This window comes from Salmo trutta, chromosome 2 (genome assembly GCF_901001165.1).
Source record: "Salmo trutta chromosome 2, fSalTru1.1, whole genome shotgun sequence".
NCBI lineage: Eukaryota > Metazoa > Chordata > Actinopteri > Salmoniformes > Salmonidae > Salmo > Salmo trutta.
In genome coordinates, this window is record NC_042958.1 from 8818821 (window position 1) to 8840302 (window position 21482).

The 21482-nt window shown below is 43.2% G+C and overlaps 1 protein-coding gene across 3 annotated transcripts in view; it reads left to right on the forward strand.

The window, feature by feature from the left end:
- The first annotated feature begins 1263 nt into the window (after nucleotides 1–1263).
- LOC115150054 (piezo-type mechanosensitive ion channel component 2) overlaps nucleotides 1264–21482 on the forward strand; it is an 84294-nt gene continuing 64075 nt past the window's right edge. For 2 of the 3 annotated variants that reach the window (XM_029692952.1, XM_029692962.1), the window contains exons 1-7: nucleotides 1264–1808; nucleotides 2245–2458; nucleotides 13175–13343; nucleotides 19552–19659; nucleotides 19872–19907; nucleotides 20145–20262; nucleotides 20529–20704. In XM_029692952.1, the coding sequence (XP_029548812.1) occupies nucleotides 1328–1808; nucleotides 2245–2458; nucleotides 13175–13343; nucleotides 19552–19659; nucleotides 19872–19907; nucleotides 20145–20262; nucleotides 20529–20704 (1302 nt within the window). In that variant the 5' untranslated portion in view covers nucleotides 1264–1327. The remainder of the gene's footprint in view (nucleotides 1809–2244; nucleotides 2459–13174; nucleotides 13344–19551; nucleotides 19660–19871; nucleotides 19908–20144; nucleotides 20263–20528; nucleotides 20705–21482) is intronic. The other variant, XM_029692970.1, reaches the window with a different exon arrangement.

A 21482-nucleotide genomic window follows, 5' to 3' on the forward strand; every position in this document is an offset into this window, starting at 1 on the left:
GGTGGTTAAACGTGTGGTCTGGAGTACGGTCCTGCTGAATGTCACTGTCAAGCAGACCGCTAATCTCTCCTATAACCCCTCTCGTTAATAAATACAATGGGACGTAACTCCTGGGACCCTCCTTAACCCTTACTTCTGTTGAATTGAGTTCTCTCAACAAAGCAGAGCATCTCAGCAAAGCAGGGCTACTCATAAAATACCTTTCTACTCAACGAAGCAGGGCTACTCATAAAATACATTTATACTCAACGAAGCAGGGCTACTCATAAAATACCTTTCTACTCAACGAAGCAGGGCTACTCATAAAATACATTTATACTCAACGAAGCAGGGCTACTCATAAAATACATTTATACTCAACGAAGCAGGGCTACTCAATCAACGAGGCAGGGTGTCGTTTCTAATCAACGAGGCAGGGTGTTGTTTCTAATCAACGAGGCAGGGTGTCGTTTCTAATCAACGAGGCAGGGTGTTGTTTCTAATCAACGAGGCAGGGTGCCGTTTCTAATCAACGAGGCATGGTGCCGTTTCTAATCAACGAGGCAGGGTGTCGTTTCTACTCAACGAGGCAGGGTGTCGTTTCTAATCAACGAGGCAGGGTGTTGTTTCTAATCAACGAGGCAGGGTGTTGTTTCTAATCAACGAGGCAGGGTGTCGTTTCTAATCAACGAGGCAGGGTGCCGTTTCTAATCAACGAGGCAGGATGTTGTTTCTACTCAACGAGGTAGGGTGCCGTCTCTACTCAACGAGGCAGGGTGCCGTTTCTAATCAACGAGGCAGGGTGCCGTTTCTAATCAACGAGGCAGGGTGTTGTTTCTAATCAACAAGGCAGGGTGTTGTTTCTAATCAACGAGGCAGGGTGTCGTGTCTAATCAACGAGGCAGGGTGTCATTTCTAATCAACGAGGCAGGGTGTCGTTTCTACTCAATGAGGCAGGGTGTTGTTTCTAATCAACGAGGCATGGTGTTGTTTCTAATCAACGAGACAGGGTGTCGTTTCTACTCAATGAGGCAGGGTGTTGTTTCTAATCAACGAGGCAGGGTGTTGTTTCTAATCAACGAGGCAGGGTGTTGTTTCTAATCAACGAGGCAGGGTGTTGTTTCTAATCAACGAGGTAGGGTGCCGTCTCTACTCAACGAGGCAGGGTGTTGTTTCTAATCAACGAGGCAGGGTATTGTTTCTAATCAACGAGGCAGGGTGTCGTTTCTAATCAACGAGGCAGGGTGTCGTTTCTACTCAACGAGGCAGGGTGCCGTTTCTACTCAACGAGGCAGGGTGCCGTTTCTAATCAACGAGGCAGGGTGCCGTTTCTAATCAATGAGGCAGGATGCCGTTTCTAACAAGGCAGGGTAAAGGCCCTAGCGACAGGGTGTACATGTTATTAACTTCTGCGTTGATACTGATTGTATTCATCTTCTTTCCCCAGGAAAAGAAGGAAGAGGAGGATGAGAAAGAGGAGGAGAAAAAGGAGGAGGTTGAGTTGGAGGAGGACGACCTGATGTTCGAGGAGGACTTTGAGACGGGCGAGGATGGAGATGGAGAGATGACTGGGGATGAGGTGGAGGAGGACGACCTGATGTTCGAGGAGGACTTTGAGACGGGCGAGGATGGAGATGGAGAGATGACTGGGGATGAGGTGGAGGAGGGAGGAGAGGGGCAAGAAGGGGATGGAGAAGTAGAGGAGGAGAGCACCAAGATGAAGATCCTTCGTCGGATAGCGGCGATGGCATCCAAAGTCAAGGAGATCATTGGGAATCTTATTACCACTGCAGGGAAAGTAGTGGTCACCATTCTACTGGGCCTTACAGGTAAGTGCCCTCACTCAAATGAATGACTGGCAATCCACAATTTATCATCAGAGCAGTGGAATTACTCCATTTGTAATTTGCTTAAATTGACATGATTGAATTCCAGATTTAATTTAATAAACTTTTACATACAGTGTAAATATTCAATATTCAATATTTGTATTAAGACAATACAGTTAAATCTCCCCACACATCTATTGTAGATTATCAGGATGAACCTTGTTTCCCAAAGACTTTCTGACTGTTTAACTTCCTGAAATGCTGAAATTACCAAGTGTGTTTTGGGATTTTTCATACTCAAGTGTGAAATGTACGAATCAGAGATGAGATTTGACAACGACGTAAAGGTGTAATACAATGTATACTTCTCCATCCAGTCTCACAGAGGATGTTCCATTAATCACTATGTCCCCACTCTGCTGCTGTGCTGTTCCAGGCATCATGCTGCCCTCCCTGACCTCTGCAGTCTACTTCTTCACCTTCTTGGGCCTGTGTACCTGGTGGTCCTTCTGTCGGACATTCCACCCGCTCATCTTCAGCTGTCTGTGTGTCCTCATGGCCATCTTCAGCGCTGGTCACCTGGTGATTCTCTACCTCTACCAGTTCCAGTTCTTCCAGGAGTTCATCCCACCCGGGGATAGCTACGCCAGGTGTGTGTGTGTGTGTGTGTGTGTGTGTGTGTGTGTGTGTGTGTGCGCGCGCGTGTGCGCGTGCATGTGTGTTTTTATGTAGTTTCAAGGACAATGCACATGCATTATCCATAAAAAGCAACCCCCATTGCATAGCATCTGTTTACAGGATCATTTTGAATCCCAGCATATCAGCATAACATCGTCAGTGTGTAATTCTCTAGATTAGGAATACAAGAACACAGAGGCTGACTGAGGCTCTGACTGTGACCAATATTATTACCCCAAAAAACATGTGGCTAGGGGGGAAAAAAGACCACCAAATCTAACCTAGCAATCCAATCAAGTGTCAACGTCTGAGCCAATTGCATGTCAGAGTGGGTGTCAGGTGTCTGTCTGTTGGCTTTGGTCCTAAGTTACGATCCGACCGTGATAGTGGTGGTATTGCTTGTGGAATAGATTGCTTGTGTCAAGTTGAAAGGGTGAAGATGTATCTCTCCCTCTTTCTCGCTCTCTCTCTCTCTTTCTCCTTTTCCCTCCCCTCTCTTTTCTTTCACGTTATAAAAAAAAGAAAGGCAGAGGAATTCCTATGAAAAGCATCACAGGGAGCTGTCAGTGGGTGGTACACCTTTAAGATTGCCACACGTGTGTTGCCTCTGCTCCAGACAACACACAACAATGTGTTCACATCTGCTGGAGGCCGTAGATCATGGTGTATTTCATCTGGCCCCGGTGTCAGACGCTCAGCCCAACTGAGCAAAGGAGAACTTCACAGCAAAGGATTTTTGAACGGGAATAGCAGTTGGGATGTTGTCATGCCCTGAGAATGTTGTGTTTTGTATGGAGTGGAGTTGAACTTGATATTGGCCAAGAGGTTATGTAACGTATTTGGACATATTTGGGCTTAATTTATAGAGAAGTAAATGAAGGTTGTCAAGGAATGATATGACATCTCTTGTTGTTGTTTTTTATCTTTAAAGATGCTATATACAGAACTATTTCCTCTGGTAGTGATCCTGAGCCAAAAGGTGTCTCCCAAAATAAACAAGGGATTGTGTGGTTTCATGTGTGAAGAAATTGATAAATATTATATCACACTACTGTTCAAAAGTTTGGGGTCACTTCGTAATGTCCTTGTTTTTGAAAAAAAACGTCAGTTTAAAATAACATCAAATTGATCAGAAATACATTGTTAATGTTATAAATTACTTTTGTTGCTGGAAATGGCAGATTTCTTATGGAATATCTACATAGGCGTACAGAGGCCCATTATCAGCAACCATCACTCCTGTGTTCCAATGGCACGTTGTGTTAGCTAATCCAAGTTTATCATTTTAAAAGGATAATTCATCATTAGAAAACCCTTTTGCAATTATGTTAGCACAGCTGAAAACTGTAGTTCTGATTAAAGAAGCAATAAAACTGGCCTTCTTTAGACTATTTTAGTATCTGAAGCATCCGCATTTGTGGGTTAGATTACAGGCTCAAAATGGCCAGAAACAAAGCACTTTCTTCTGAAACTCATCAGTCTATTCTTGTTCTGAGAAATGAAGTCTATTCCATGCGAGAAATTGCCAACAAACTGAAGATCTTGTACAATGCTGGGTACTACTCCCTTCACAGAACAGTGCAAACTGTCTCTAACCAGAATAGAAAGAGGAGTGGGAGGTGAAATCTCTTCAGATTACCTCAATAAATTGACAACTAGAATGCCAAAGGTCTGCAAGGCTGTAATTGCTGCAAATGGAGGATTCTTTGACGAAAGCAAAGTTTGAAGGAGACAATTATTATTTCAATTTAAAATCATTATTTATAACCTTGTCAACGTCTTGACTATATTTCCTATTTTTTTTGCAACTCATTTCATGTATGTTTTCATGGAAAACAAGGATATTTTTAAGTGACCCAAACCTTTGAACAGTAGTGTATGTGTATTTGAACCATACATGCAACACTCAAGCCAACATTTAATGTAAAGAATAAGCAACTAAACAGCCACTTTAAAGTGGCAATCAGGAGTTTAAATAATAACAAAGGGTAATCCCCGGCCCTCTTTAGGTTAAAACTATTGGGATTTGGGCTGGAGAAATGTAACCACTCTCAAATTCAAAGACAGAACTATGGATACAAGGACTGAGCATCCATGATGTCCAAATTATCATTTTAACCCTGTTTTGAGGCCAAATAGTGTTTGTACTTTGTTTGCAAACATTGGAGTATCATTTTGGGTTCTGATGGGGTATGACAGTTGAACTAAGCTCATAGGCATTTGTAAGTGCTATTATTCAAGAATCAAATGGGATCTATAGTTAAAGGGAGGGAAGGAAACAATGATGAAGATATGAGATATTAGACCAAAAGCTCCAGTTAAAACTCTGAAAGTATTTTCAAATGTGCTGCACCTTGTCTCTCTGTGCGTAGAATTTTGCACTTGAGATTATACGTTTCATTTCATATGCAACATTTCCTGATGGAGGAAAGCAGATAAGGACCAGTTGAATCACTTAAAATTTCACAACTGAGAGATTATTTTTAAAAGTACAGATCATATACTTAATAACGTCATTCTAGGGCCTCCTGAGTGGCTTGGTGGTCTAAGGCAGTGCATCTCAGGTTTAGCTGTGCCTCTAGAGACCCTGGTTTGAGTCCAGGCTCTGTCGCAGCTGGCTGCGACTGGGAGACCCATGGCGCGGAGCACAGTTGGCCCAGCCTGGTTAGGGGAGGGTTTGGCCGGCAGGGATGTCTTCTCCCATCGCAGTCTAGCGACTCCTGTGGCGGGCCGGGCGCATGCATGCCGGTCGCCAGGTGTACTGTGTTTCCTCCGACACATTAGTGTGGCTGGTTAAGCGAGCAGTTGTTGTTCCGTTACTTATAACCACTGAGCAACAGGAAACTACCATAGAGTAATTGGATGGTTGAATGTGTCCCAACTAATCATTGCATTTCAATAAGATCTTAGTTAATTTAAGTCCCCATTAAGTATTTTTTATTTATTCATTTTAAAATCATCACTGTATGTCAAAAAAATTTGTGTGTGTGTTTATTTCATGAAAATAACTCAGTCTTATAACATGGGCGTGTTTATACACATTTTTATATATTTACATACACAGCCCTGATTGGCAGATAGGATCGTCTAGACTCTAGAGGCTACCCAAATAAAAGATGACTGAATAATCAGATCAGATTAATTTGTGATGTAACACTTTGGGCGAAAAACTCCATTCCACCTGAACAGGTGAACGCCATCCTATCAACTAATACCTCTACCCTATACACCATCCTATCAACTAATACCTCTACCCTATACACCATCCTATCAACTAATACCTCTACCCTATACACCATCCTATCAACTAATACCTCTACCCTATCAACTAATACCTCTACCCTATACACCATCCTATCAACTAATACCTCTACCCTATACACCATCCTATCAACTAATACCTCTACCCTATACACCATCCTATCAACTAATACCTCTACCCTATACACCATCCTATCAACTAATACCTCTACCCTATACACCATCCTATCAACTAATACCTCTACCCTATACACCATCCTATCAACTAATACCTCTACCCTATCAACTAATACCTCTACCCTATACACCATCCTATCAACTAATACCACCCTTACACACACACACACACACACACACACACACACACACACACACACACACACACACACACACACACACACACACACACACACACACACACACACACACACACACACACACACTCAGAGTTCTTCTGGACAACTAGTGTACCCTAAGCCACACACACACATAATCTCACCTACTCTGTGACCCAGGGCTTCTGGATAGGTAGTACCCCTCTCCCACCACACACTGCACTCACACACTCTTACCTGGTACATTCTGTCAAGGTCCAGTGTCAACACCCCTCAAGCCACCCACAAACATTTCAACCTAGGTCAACTATCCCCACATACCCACCCCACCCTCCCCCCCAAAAAAGCACTCCCACTATGCACCCTGTGACCCAACTGGACCCTCCATCCAGCCCCTGTCAGGGCCCAGAGAGAGCCAGACCAGGGAGAGGTGGCACAGGCCAGCCATCCGGCCCAGCTCAGGCTCCCCTCCGTTCCACAAACCCAGGTGGTTCTCATTACGCCGACCCATTCTTGGCTCGCTCTGAAATTACACAGCTGGTTTCAGGGAACTTCACATGAATTGTGGGAGCGAGCGAGAAAGGGAGAGAAAGAAAACTCTTAAGTTGACTGGTTGAGAGAGAGAGAGAGACCTCTGAGTTAAGTGGAGGCAATTAATTTAAATTAGGGCATGATCAGAGTATTTTTAGAAAGAGAGTGCTGTAACAATGCTTGAACAACTCTGACAGCAAGCAAATATAAATAAATATAGTGTTTCTGTTCCTGAGTGGCTGTAGCAGTGTTTTATAAAGGCCTTAGTGAAGGATACAGGACTAATTTGTAAAAGCGCTCGCTCGCTGTGAAATGTGCCCCGCCAACTAACCCAACAGAATACAAACCCCTTAAGCAGCAGGTGTCAGAGAAGTGTGTGTGATGCGGGTGGTCCAATAGATGTTCTGTATTTGGAGTATGCTGTAACTGTGTATATTCATGTTCTATGGAGACTGCTAGGGAGTATTACGTGGTGTGTGTGTGTGTATTCTGTGAAATAACAGTACAAATAAACACAATAGGAGCAACCTTAAAGACCTTCTTGCTTTAACATATTGAACGTTAGCACCCCATTCATACACTCAAAATCACCAGGAACAACATTATATTACATTTCACACAAACCCCCTCCTCAAACAAAAAACTCTTCTAACCGTCCAGTTTTATGTGAAAGACTTAAGACACAGATACACCCATTCTGTGGCTTTTATATTTGTTCTAAAACATACACACATGTCTCCTTGGACATGAAAGATGGAGGAAAAGAAAGAAGAAGCACAGGGATAACAAATATATATAAACAAAGTAGGGCTATGGATCCTTCACTATATGCCTGCACTCGTTTGGGATCCTTCCCTATATGCCTGCACTCGTTTGGGATCCTTCACTATATGCCTGCACTCGTTTGGGATCCTTCACTATATGCCTGCACTCGTTTGGGATCCTTCCCTATATGCCTTCACTCGTTTGGGATCCTTCCCTATATGCCTTCACTCGTTTGGGATCCTTCCCTATATGCCTTCACTCGTTTGGGATCCTTCCCTATATGCCTGCACTCGTTTGGGATCCTTCCCTATATGCCTTCACTCGTTTGGGATCCTTCCCTATATGCCTTCACTCGTTTGGGATCCTTCCCTATATGCCTTCACTCGTTTGGGATCCTTCCCTATATGCCTTCACTCGTTTGGGATCCTTCCCTATATGCCTGCACTCGTTTGGGATCCTTCCCTATATGCCTTCACTCGTTTGGGATCCTTCCCTATATGCCTTCACTCGTTTGGGATCCTTCCCTATATGCCTGCACTCGTTTGGGATCCTTCCCTATATGCCTTCACTCGTTTGGGATCCTTCCCTATATGCCTTCACTCGTTTGGGATCCTTCCCTATATGCCTGCACTCGTTTGGGATCCTTCCCTATATGCCTGCACTCGTTTGGGATCCTTCCCTATATGCCTTCACTCGTTTGGGATCCTTCCCTATATGCCTGCACTCGTTTGGGATCCTTCCCTATATGCCTGCACTCGTTTGGGATCCTTCCCTATATGCCTGCACTCGTTTGGGATCCTTCCCTATATGCCTTCACTCGTTTGGGATCCTTCCCTATATGCCTTCACTCGTTTGGGATCCTTCCCTATATGCCTGCACTCGTTTGGGATCCTTCCCTATATGCCTTCACTCGTTTGGGATCCTTCCCTATATGCCTTCACTCGTTTGGGATCCTTCCCTATATGCCTGCACTCGTTTGGGATCCTTCCCTATATGCCTTCACTCGTTTGGGATCCTTCCCTATATGCCTTCACTCGTTTGGGATCCTTCCCTATATGCCTGCACTCGTTTGGGATCCTTCCCTATATGCCTGCACTCGTTTGGGATCCTTCCCTATATGCCTTCACTTCGTTTGGGATCCTTCCCTATATGCCTGCACTCGTTTGGGATCCTTCCCTATATGCCTGCACTCGTTTGGGATCCTTCCCTATATGCCTGCACTCGTTTGGGATCCTTCCCTATATGCCTTCACTCGTTTGGGATCCTTCCCTATATGCCTTCACTCGTTTGGGATCCTTCCCTATATGCCTTCACTCGTTTGGGATCCTTCCCTATATGCCTTCACTCGTTTGGGATCCTTCCCTATATGCCTTCACTCGTTTGGGATCCTTCCCTATATGCCTTCACTCGTTTGGGATCCTTCCCTATATGCCTTCACTCGTTTGGGATCCTTCCCTATATGCCTTCACTCGTTTGGGATCCTTCCCTATATGCCTTCACTCGTTTGGGATCCTTCCCTATATGCCTTCACTCGTTTGGGATCCTTCCCTATATGCCTTCACTCGTTTGGGATCCTTCCCTATATGCCTTCACTCGTTTGGGATCCTTCCCTATATGCCTTCACTCGTTTGGGATCCTTCCCTATATGCCTTCACTCGTTTGGGATCCTTCCCTATATGCCTTCACTCGTTTGGGATCCTTCCCTATATGCCTTCACTCGTTTGGGATCCTTCCCTATATGCCTTCACTCGTTTGGGATCCTTCCCTATATGCCTTCACTCGTTTGGGATCCTTCCCTATATGCCTGCACTCGTTTCTTTAATGAAACCCATTATTCTACCACGTGATTGGACCATTTCATTGAATCAGAGTGCCCCAAATTATGACTCAGCCCACCACTAATAGCTAAGCACTGGGCTGATTGGGTGCAGAATTGCCTTGCCTCTGGGCTAAAACACAGAACCCTCTGACTATAAAACAGGCACAATCAGTACTTTGTAGTTTAACATTTGTGGGCAACGATGCCTTTTTGATTACTACCCGAGCTTAAGTCGAAATATGTTTACTTTTCAATTTATACCCAAACTCCAGAATAAAAACTACTTTGGTTGGCAAAAAAGCTAAAGTTGTTTTTATAATAAAATGCTGAAATTAGAAGAAAATGTCAAATGGGATTTTTGGTGTGAAGTGTTTATCGTAGCGTCCGCGCAAGAAACCCACTGGGCAAAAACTGGTTGAATAAACATTGTTTCCACTTCATTTCAACCAAAAATAATAAACATCAGGTATTTTTGTATATTATTTCCAGCCAACTTGCAACCTAAATCCAATGACATGGTGACATTTTTTGTTGATTTCATGTTGAATTCACGTTAGTTGACAACGCAACCAAATGTAAATCAAAACTAAACGTTGAACTAATGTCTGTGCCCAGTGGGTGTATCAACGACTCGGGTATCTGTGTTTGTTCTTGTTGTCTATCCAATCTGTGTTCTTGTTGTCTATCCAACCTGTGTTCTTGTTGTCTATCCAATCTGTATTATTGTTGTCTATCCAATCTGTGTTCTTGTTGTCTATCCAATCTTTTTTTTTATGTAGTGGTGTATATGACTCCACAAATGACAGATTAGTTGTATATTAGTTCTTCTTTCTGAATCATGTTCACTGTCTATCTTCTTGGTAAAACCGTGACACTCCATGGCAGATTAGAATAACCCACACAGTGCCCTGTGGCCTTTGGTTTCATGTCAATCATATATTTCCTTGATTCCTCGTGTCCTCTCTCCTCGCCTCCTCCTCCCCTCGGACCTCCTCCAATGCGTTTTGAGAAAGAGGCAAGGAGAGAGGACACGAAGAAGAAAATACTATTGATATTCACCCTATATGCCACTTGATTGAAGACACACCAGTGCTCAGTGGTCAGCTTTCTCCAGCTGTGGCAGCAGTGCTTGGGCATGAAAGCATCTGGTTTGGAGGTTGGCTATGCCAAGAAGGCAGAGGAAATTACACTTCATATTTTCTTACTCTGGCCAGAGTTGAAAAGAGCCACGCACCCAAACCCATCGTATTCTATTACGATGCGCATTCTAAGGTCTAACTATTAATAAGACAAGCTGCAGTTTTAGAATGTTAGTATCACAGGCCAACCTTACATTACTCCTAACAGGACACAAGGGCCATGATCCCAAAGAAAACAATTCCGGTCAATTAAAGTGGCATGATATATATACAGTACCAGTCATGTACTATTTTCTACATTGTAGAATAATAGTGAAGACATCAAAACTATGAAATAACACATATGGAATAATGTAGTAACCAAAAAAGTGTTAAACAAATCAAAATATATTTTTGATTATTTGAAGTCGCCACCCTTTGCATGATGACAGCTTTGCACACTCTTGACATTCTCTCAACCAGCGTCATGAGGTAGTCACCTGGAATGCATTTAAATTAACAGGTGTGACTTGTTAAAAATTCATTTGTGGAATTTCTTTCCTTCTTAATGCTTTTAAGCCAATCAGTTGTGTTGTGACAAGGTAGGGGTGGTAAACAAAAGATAGCCCTATTTGGTAAAACACAAAGTCAATATTATGGCTAGAACAGCTCAAATAAGCAAAGAGAAATGACAATCCATCATTACTTTAAGACATGAAGGTCAGTCAATAGAAAACATTTCAAGAACTTTGAAAGTTTCTTCAAATGCAGTCACAAAAACCATCAAGCGCTATGATGAAACTGGCTCTCATGAGGACTGTCACAGGAAAGGAAGACCCAGAGTTACCTCTGCTGCAGATGATAAGTTCATTAGAGTTAACTGCACCTCAGATTGCAGCCCAAATAAATGGTTCACAGAGTTCAAGTAACAGACACTGTTCAGAGGAGACTGTGTGAATCAGGCCTTCATGGTCGAATTGCTGCAAAGAAACCACTACTAGAGGACACAAATAAGAGGAAGAGACTTGCTTGGGCCAAGAAACACGAGCATTGGACATTAGACCGGTGGAAATATGAAATTTGAAATCTTTGAAGCATGGAGGAGGAGGTGTGATGGTGTGGGGGTGCTTTGCTCGTTACACTGTCAGTGATTTATTTAGAATTCAAGGCACACTTAACCAGCATGGCTACCACAGCATTCTACAGAGATACACCATCCCATCTGGTTTGTGCTTAGTGGGACTATCATTTGTTTTTCAACAGGACAATGACCCAAAACACACCTCCAGGCTGTGTAAGGGCTATTTGACCAAGGAGGAGAATGATGGAGTGCTGCATCAGATGACCTGGCCTCCACAATCACCTGACCTCAACCCAATTGAGATGGTTAGGGATAAATTGGACCACAGAGTGAAGGAAAAGCTCCGAACAAATGCTCAGCATATGTGGGAACTCCTTCAAGACTGTTGGAAAAGCATTCCTCATGAAGCTGGTTGAGAGAATGCCAAGAGTGTGCAAAGCTGTCATCAAGGCAAAGGGTGGCTACTTTAAAGAATCTCAAATCTAAAATATATTTTGATTTGTTTTCAATTTTTTTTGGTTACTACATGATTCCAAATGTGTTATTTCATAGTTTTGATGTCTTCACTATTATTCTACAATGTAGAAAATAGGATATAATAAAGAAAAACCCTTGAATGAGTAGGTGTGTCCAAACTTTTGACTGGTAATGTGTATAACCCAAAATGAAAGACTGCTGGAGTAACTGTTGTGCACTTTGGCGTCTCTGTCTCTTTTCTCTCTTTCCATCCTCCCTCGCTTTTCTATCCCTTACGCCGAGGCATCTGTTGTTGTTTTGCTCGCCGACTGCCTCCTTAAGGGTTTTTAAAAAAAGATAGAGAGAGAGAGAGAGAGAGAGAGCCAAAGCAAATGAGGGGAACCAAAGCATTGTTATTGCTGGTGTAAATTGAAAGTGTTTCTGAGATTATTGTACAACACATGGCTGCAGCCCATACTTTATCTACATTCATTATGTCATTGAAAATACATGGCACACTGTCTTTAAAATGTTTTTTATAAAGTGTGTTTGATCATTTACGGTACAAAAAAGGGTTACAAAGGGGTACCAGTAAAAGGTTATGTTTACATGTGGTCAACTGCCAAGACGAAGAGGGGGGTGATTCTAACGAAAGAGGGAAAGAACCGAATGGAGAAGTTTAATTGAAGCTTTCGCCGTATTCTCTCTCTCTCTCTCTCTCTCTCTCTCTCTCTCTCTCTCTCTCTCTCTCTCTCTCGGTATGTCAGTTCTACTTTGGGAATGACATGTCAATAGATTGTGGCTTAATTGTTCTCAGATTGTTTCAAGTTTTATTTGTCGTATGTACGGGATACACATTGTATACACCGTCAAACTAAATGTTTACTTGCAGGTTCCTTCTCGACTGTCTGTGTGTGTGTGTGTGGGTGTGTGTGTGTGTGTGTGTGTGTGTGTGTGTGTGTGTGTGTCCAAGCAGGTGGTTGTCAAGAACACTTCAAGATGAAGATGACAGCACAACTGATATAATACTCCCTCCCTCCATTCTGCCTTTCCCTCCTTCCCTCTATCCTCCCCTCCCTCTCTCCCTCCATCCTGCCTTTCCCTCCCTCCCTCCCTCCCTCCATCCTCCCCTCCCTCCCGCCATCCTACCTTTCCCTCCCTCCCTCTTCTCCTCCCTCTCTCACTCCCCCCTTCTCCCTTCTCTCACTCCATCCTACCTTTCCCTCCCTCTCTCTCTCTCCTCCCTCTCTCACTCCATCCTGCCTTTCTCTCCCTTCTCTCCATCCCTCCCTCCGTTTTCCCTCCCTCCCTCTCTCCACCAGTCTGTTTGGTATCTCGTCGGTGGTCCAGACTGACTGCTCCTACACCTGGATGTTCCGGGTCAACCCGGCGCTGTCCTGGCACCACTATATCAACCCCATCATGCTGCTGTTGCTCTACTACACCCTGGCCACGCTCATACGCCTCTGGCTGCAGGACCCCACAGACACGGTGAGTTGCCTTTACTGTAACATGGTGGCCATTTTGGGGCAGGGCCCCAGTGGTACACGGTGAGCTCCCCTATAGACAGGGTTGGGTAGTAACAGATGACATGTAACGGGGATTACGTAATCCAATTACAAAAATGAAGCAACTGTAATCAGCCCGGATTACTTAAAAAAAAAAAAGGGATTACAGTTACATTCTTAAAAAACTGCTGATTACATTAAGGATTACTTAATCTAATATCAATAGGATTGGTCATTCACGGCGAGTGCATAGGCCTATACATTAAATGTACTGTTTGGTCGGTCTATCAATTACACATCAAACTATAAGCATTAATTAGGCTATATGAATGAATTAATGGATTAATTAATTAATTACATTTTATTTTCGTGTCAAATTGCCAATTGGCAAGCCATCCCTTATGTGATTAATAGACACATAAACAAACATTACAATAATTCACTATGGTAATTAAATGATGATTCTTCTTCTGGCGTGCTCTGCATTGTCCATCACATAAAGAGTGAAAATAAATATATCAGTAAATACAATACATCAATACATAATAGTCAATAAGGTTATCCAGACAATAATTACATCCCTGGAGCAGTACAATAATATACATACATATATATACACACTGCAAATACATACATACATACATACATACATACATACATACATACATACATACATACACACACACACACATACATACATACATACATACATACATACATACATACATACATACATACATACATACATACATACATACATACATACATACATACATACACACATACACACATACATACACACTGCATATAAACTCAGCAACAAAAGAAACGTCCTCTCACTGTCAACTGCGTTTATTTTCAGCAAACTTAACATGTGTACTTAACAAGAATCAACAACTAAGACATAAACTGAACAAGTTCCACAGACATCTAACTAGCAGAAATTGAATAATGTGTCCCTGAACAAAGGGGGGGGGGGGGGTCAAAATCAAAAGTAACAGTCAGTATCTGGTGTGGCCACCAGCTGCATTAAGTACTGCAGTGCATCTCCTCATGGACTGCACCAGATTTGCCAGTTCTTGCTGTGAGATGTTACCCCACTCTTCCACCAAGGCACCTGCAAGTTCCCGGACATTTCTGGGGGGAATGGCCCTCCTCCTCCGATCCAACAGGTCCCAGACGTGCTTAATGGGATTGAGATCTGGGCTCTTCGCTGGCCATGGCAGAACACTGACATTACTGTTTTGCAGGAAATCACGCACAGAACGAGCAGTATGGCTGGTGGCATTGTCATGCTGGAGGGTCATGTCAGGATGAGCCTGCAGGAAGGGTACCACATGAGGGAGGAGGATGTCTTCCCTGTAACGAACAGCGTTGAGATTGCCTACAATGACAACAAGCTGAGTCCGATGATGCTGTGACACACCGCCCCAGACCATGACGGACCCTCCACCTCCAAATCAATCCCGCTCCAGAGTACAGGTCTCAGTGTAACGCTTATTCCTTCGACGATTAACGCGAATCCGACCATCACCCCTGATGAGACAAAACCGCGAATCGTCAGAGAAGACCACTTTTTGCCAGTCCTGTCTGGTCCAGCGACGGTGGGTTTGTGCCCATAGGCAACGTTGTTGCCGGTGATGTCTGGTGAGGACCTGCCTTACAACAGGCCTACAAGCCCTCAGTCCAGCCTCTCTCAGCCTATTGCGGACAGTCTGAGCACTGATGGAGGGATTGTGAGTTCCTGGTGTAACTCGGGCAATTGTTGTTGCCATCCTGTACCTGTCCCGCAAGTGTGATGTTTGGATGTACCGATCCTGTGCAGGTGTTGTTACACGTGGTCTGCCACTGCAAGGATGATCAGTTGTCCGTCCTGTCTCCCTGTAGCGCTGTCTTAGGCATCTCATAGTACGGACATTGTAATTTTTTCCCCCGGCCACATCTGCAGTCTTCATGCCTCCTTGCAGCATGCCTAAGGAACGTTCACGCAGATTAGCAGGGACCCTGGGCATCTTTCTTTTGGTGTTTTTCAGAGTCAGTAGAAAGGCCTCTTTAGTGTCCTAAGTTTTCATAACTGTGACCTTAATTGCCTACCGTCTGTAAGCTGTTAGTGTCTTAACGACCGTTCCACAGGTGCGTGTTCATTAATTGTTTATAGTTCATTGAACAAGCATGAGAAACAGTATTTAAACCCTTTACAATGAAGATCTGTGAAGTTATTTGGATTTTTACGGATTATCTTTGAAAGACAGGGTCCTGAAAAAGGGAAGTTTCTTTTTTTGCTGAGTTTATATACATGCATACAGACATACATACATACACACACACACACACACACACACACACACACACACACACACACACACATACACACATACATACATACATACATACATACATACATACACACATACATACATACATACATACACACATACATACATACATACATACACACATACATACATACCAATAAACAGACAAATAAATACAGGGAAAAAAAGAAACAGAAGGGACTTGAACCCAGTCTGACACAAAGAAAAGATTCATATGGTAGACAAGCCTTTACACAATCTATATACACACACCATTAACCACATAGAAGATACAACATTTTACTATTTAAATATAGGTAGCCTTTTTTCTTTTATTCCATGCTTTATGTAAATATTCTGCAAACGGAAATACACAATGGACAAAAAAAACATTTCAATTTCTCCTCATCACTCAGCCAGATAATGCCAGGGTATATCTGGTGGTCTGTCTCCTCATCACTCAGCCACATAATGCCAGGGTATATCTGGTGGTCTGTCTCCTCATCACTCAGCCACATAATGCCAGGGTATATCTGGTGGTCTGTCTCCTCATCACTCAGCCAGATAATGCCAGGGTATATCTGGTGGTCTGTCTCCTCATCACTCAGCCAGATAATGCCAGGGTATATCTGGTCGTCTGTCTCCTCATCACTCAGCCAGATAATGCCAGGGTATATCTGCTGTGCTTTCTGGAATAAGAGCAAGTGTATATCGTGGTAGAAAGGGCAATAAAGAATAACATTAGTTTCATTCTCTATTTCTCAGAGGTCACAATAGTTACATAGTCTTTCCTCTTCCAGTTCACCACAATACCTGTTTCAATACGCAGAGGCAATATGCCTGATCCTACCTGTTTCAATACGCAGAGGCAATATCCCTGATCTTACCTGTTTCAATACGCAGAGGCAATATCCCTGATCTTACCTGTTTCAATACACAGAGGCAATATCCCTGATCTTACCTGTTTCAATACGCAGAGGCAATATCCCTGATCTTACCTGTTTCAATACGCAGAGGCAATATCCCTGATCCTACCTGTTTCAATACGCAGAGGTAATATCCCTGATCTTACCTGTTTCAATACGCAGAGGCAATATGCCTGATCCTACCTGTTTCAATACGCAGAGGTAATATCCCTGATCTTACCTGTTTCAATACGCAGAGGTAATATCCCTGATCTTACCTGTTTCAATACGCAGAAATTGTTTGTTGCATACAAGACTGTTTGTTTGTTGCATACAAGACTGTTTGTTTGTTGCATACAAGACTGTTTGTTTGTTGCATACAAGACTGTTTGTTTGTTGCCTACAAGACTGTTTGTTTGTTGCATACAAGACTGTTTGTTTGTTGCCTACAAGACTGTTTGTTTGTTGCCTGCAAGACTGTTTGTTTGTTGCCTACAAGACTGTTTGTTTGTTGCCTACAAGACTGTTTGTTTGTTGCCTGCAAGACTGTTTGTTTGTTGCCTACAAGACTGTTTGTTTGTTGCATACAAGACTGTTTGTTTGTTGCCTACAAGACTGTTTGTTTGTTGCCTACAAGACTGTTTGTTTGTTGCATACAAGACTGTTTGTTTGTTGCCTACAAGACTGTTTGTTTGTTGCCTACAAGACTGTTTGTTTGTTGCCTACAAGACTGTTTGTTTGTTGCATACAAGACTGTTTGTTTGTTGCCTACAAGACTGTTTGTTTGTTGCCTGCAAGACTGTTTGTTTGTTGCCTACAAGACTGTTTGTTTGTTGCCTACAAGACTGTTTGTTTGTTGCCTGCAAGACTGTTTGTTTGTTGCCTACAAGACTGTTTGTTTGTTGCATACAAGACTGTTTGTTTGTTGCATACAAGACTGTTTGTTTGTTGCATACAAGACTGTTTGTTTGTTGCATACAAGACTGTTTGTTTGTTGCCTACAAGACTGTTTGTTTGTTGCCTACAAGACTGTTTGTTTGTTGCATACAAGACTGTTTGTTTGTTGCCTACAAGACTGTTTGTTTGTTGCCTACAAGACTGTTTGTTTGTTGCATACAAGACTGTTTGTTTGTTGCCTACAAGACTGTTTGTTTGTTGCCTACAAGACTGTTTGTTTGTTGCCTACAAGACTGTTTGTTTGTTGCATACAAGACTGTTTGTTTGTTGCCTACAAGACTGTTTGTTTGTTGCCTGCAAGACTGTTTGTTTGTTGCCTACAAGACTGTTTGTTTGTTGCCTACAAGACTGTTTGTTTGTTGCCTGCAAGACTGTTTGTTTGTTGCCTACAAGACTGTTTGTTTGTTGCATACAAGACTGTTTGTTTGTTGCATACAAGACTGTTTGTTTGTTGCATACAAGACTGTTTGTTTGTTGCATACAAGACTGTTTGTTTGTTGCCTACAAGACTGTTTGTTTGTTGCCTACAAGACTGTTTGTTTGTTGCATACAAGACTGTTTGTTTGTTGCCTACAAGACTGTTTGTTTGTTGCCTACAAGACTGTTTGTTTGTTGCCTACAAGACTGTTTGTTTGTTGCATACAAGACTGTTTGTTTGTTGCATACAAGACTGTTTGTTTGTTGCATACAAGACTGTTTGTTTGTTGCACACAAGACTGTTTGTTTGTTGCCTACAAGACTGTTTGTCGTCCGGTCATTGTTTTCATGTTTTATTTTGTAAAATAAACATGAGCATTCACGTTCCCGCTGCGCCTTGGTCCCTTCACTACGACGACCGTTACAAGCTGTTAGAGTGTTGGACTAGTAACCAAAAGGTTGCAAGGTCAAATCCTCTGAGCTGACAAGGTGCAAATCTGTTGTTCTGCCCCTCAACAAGGCAGTTAACCCACTGTTCCTAGGCTGTCGTTGAAAATAAGAATTTGTTCTTAACTGACTTGCCTAGTTAAATAAAGGTGAAATAAAACATAGTGTATAGGTGCAAACTTGTGGGCACCTAAAAAGTAACGTTCTGTTATGAACATGTTTGTTTTTAAAATACCTCTTATTGTCTGATACAGTTTGGAATACGTGGCATAACCAAGATCTTTGAGTGTTTTGGCTATATTTGGAGTCGGTGAACTAGCCACTTCCTCAGGTGGGGAATTAGTCTCACATGAATTATCTTATGTCATATTAGTGACCATAAAGATGTTGGCAAATTAATCTGCATATTGAATTGTTATTTTTATTCTTCTGGAACCCTATTTTGAATTGTAGGCCTATTGTCAAACCCAACGTTCATGACAATCACTGGTTAAGGTTACACATCATTGTATCTTGACTCACAATTTATTTATTGAATCATACCATTTTAGTAGTCAAGTACACTTAGAATTAAGCACTTTGAATGGGGCTCCCGAGTGGCGCAGTGCTCTAAGACACTGCATCTCAGTGCTAGAGGTGTCACTACAGACCCTGGTTCAATTCTGTATCACAACTCTCCGTGATTGGGAGTCCCATAGGGCGTGCACAATTGGCCCAGCGTCATTAGGGTTTGGCTGGGGTAGGCCGTCATTGGTGTAATCCAAAAGTAATCAGATTATGTTACTCATTTTGAGTCATCCAAAGGATTAAGTTACTGATTACTTTAGTTTTCATGTAACTGTAATCAGTAATGGATTACATTTTTCTTGTAATCCACCCAACCCTGCCTATAGAATCCACTCTGCACCAACATGGCGTTGGTCTAACTGAACATGGTCTACTGTAACACCTCCACCATTTTGGTGCAGCGTAGATTTGTTGAACTGTATTTTTCTAAGGTGAGTCACTCAGTCAATATGCACCAAGGAAATCTGTACATTCTTCCTCACATCCGCAGTTCTTGGAAATGTCTAGAATTCCCAATCACCCACATTTAGCATAACGTACACTACATGTTTTTGCTTTGTTTTTCTACTGATCTATTTCGCAGGAGCCTGGTGAGGGTGAAGGGGAGGAGCCTATGGTTGATGACATCACCTCCACAGCAGAGAAGAGGAGAGAAGTGTGGAGCATGGCTCACCACACAGATGACAGAAACGTAATCAAACATCCGGAATATGTACTGTAGTAATATCTCACACACCTATTTATTTCATGTTCCTGTCTGTTTCATGTTGTCCAAGTTCTTTCGTGGCCCTGTAATGCCCGTGTGTAAGGTGTCATGTGTGACAATATCCTGTCACTGATTGTAAGCAAACATGAGTATCATATAAGGGCAGTCTCAATTTATTTTTCATTTGTTTTCTCCAGCTTCTTTCAACCCAAGACGGATACAGCACATCTGAGGTTTGCATGCTACTCCTTGGCTATATTTTGTAACTTGCAAGATTACCTATATTTGAGAGTTTTTTTTGCGTTTTCGAGTTGCTTATAAACGGGCCCAATCAGATGTCACTTGGTTAACAGATATAAAATAAACCAAAAAAATATTGGACAAGCAAATACATGGATGATAACGCATTCATAAACGTACAAAAACGTGCTATTGTGAATCTCCCCGCTAAGGGCGTTTTTCTACCCCAGGTTTTGATAGTAACCTCCAACGGGTCTCCTCCAGACTATGTCCACACCAACAGGCTGCTGGGGCTGGACCTGCACTCCACACCGCAGTACAAACCAGGCCAAACAGGGCCAGACCTGGGTTAGTATCACCCACATATAGGGACTAAGACCCTCACCCTAACATACACAGACCTCATGCTGGAAAACAGCAGCACTTTGGGGAAATTTGCCTGGTTCATAAGAAAGTGTGACTGTGGTTAGTGTGAAAAAGACGGGGCTTTGCTTCTCAAGGATGACTGTGATTATTAGTTAATGGTTAACATCCGTTTTTGTAGGTAGCTCGCTCGTGATGCTGTCTGCTCTCTCTCTCCCTCCTTCCCTCCCTCCTTTTCCTCCGTCCTACAGGGAGTGTGTATGAGGTGGTGGTTGCGTGTGGTGACGGTCTGAAAGAAGAGATGGATGCAGGGGCGATGGCGTGGGCGATGGCACCGGGGGAAGGAATGGCGCGAGCTAATACCATGGTCACGGCCTTCAGGTTCATCATGAAGCAAAGCTACATCTGTGCTCTCATCGCAATGATGGTGAGTCTGTCTGTCTGTCTGTCTGTCTGTCTGTCTGTCTGTCTGTCTGTCTGTCTGTCTGTCTGTCTGTCTGTCTGTCTGTCTGTCTGTCTGTCTGTCTGTCTGTCTGTCTGTCTGTCTGGCTGTCTGTCTGGCTGTCTGGCTGGCTGTCTGGCTGTCTGTCTGGCTGGCTGGCTGGCTGGCTGGCTGGCTGGCTGTTTGTGTGTCTGTTGGAGGAGGAGGAGGAGGAGGAGTAAGGAACAGTCTGCCTTTTCAGTCCCAGGCGTGGGCTTCAGGATCCACACACACACACACACACACACACACACACACACACACACACACACACACACACACACACACACACACACACACACACACACACAGCGTCCCAGTGGCCAATTTAGTCATTAGCGATGACAGCTTGCAGCCAGCCCCTGTTGGCCCTGGGTGATGTGTACCATATAGTATTGAAGCGTCACCTCATACACCAAAGAAGAGATGTGTTCTGTCTTCATGGTTGGTTGGTTGGTTGGTTGGTTGGTTTGATGGATGGTTGGTCGGTTGGTTGGTTGGATGGTTGGTTGGTTGGTTGGTTGGTTGGTTGGTTGGTTGGATGGTTGGTTGGTTGGTTAGTAGAGCACTGCTGAGGTCACTGGTAGGTAGAAAGGTGGTGGTGGGGATGGGTGGGTGGAAGGCCGTCCTCTCTCTTGAGAAACAACCCTGGCCTGCACTCTGTTTTACACGTCTAAGAATAGTGTCACTTCATTTGATCTGTTGGTTAAAGGATATTGTACTA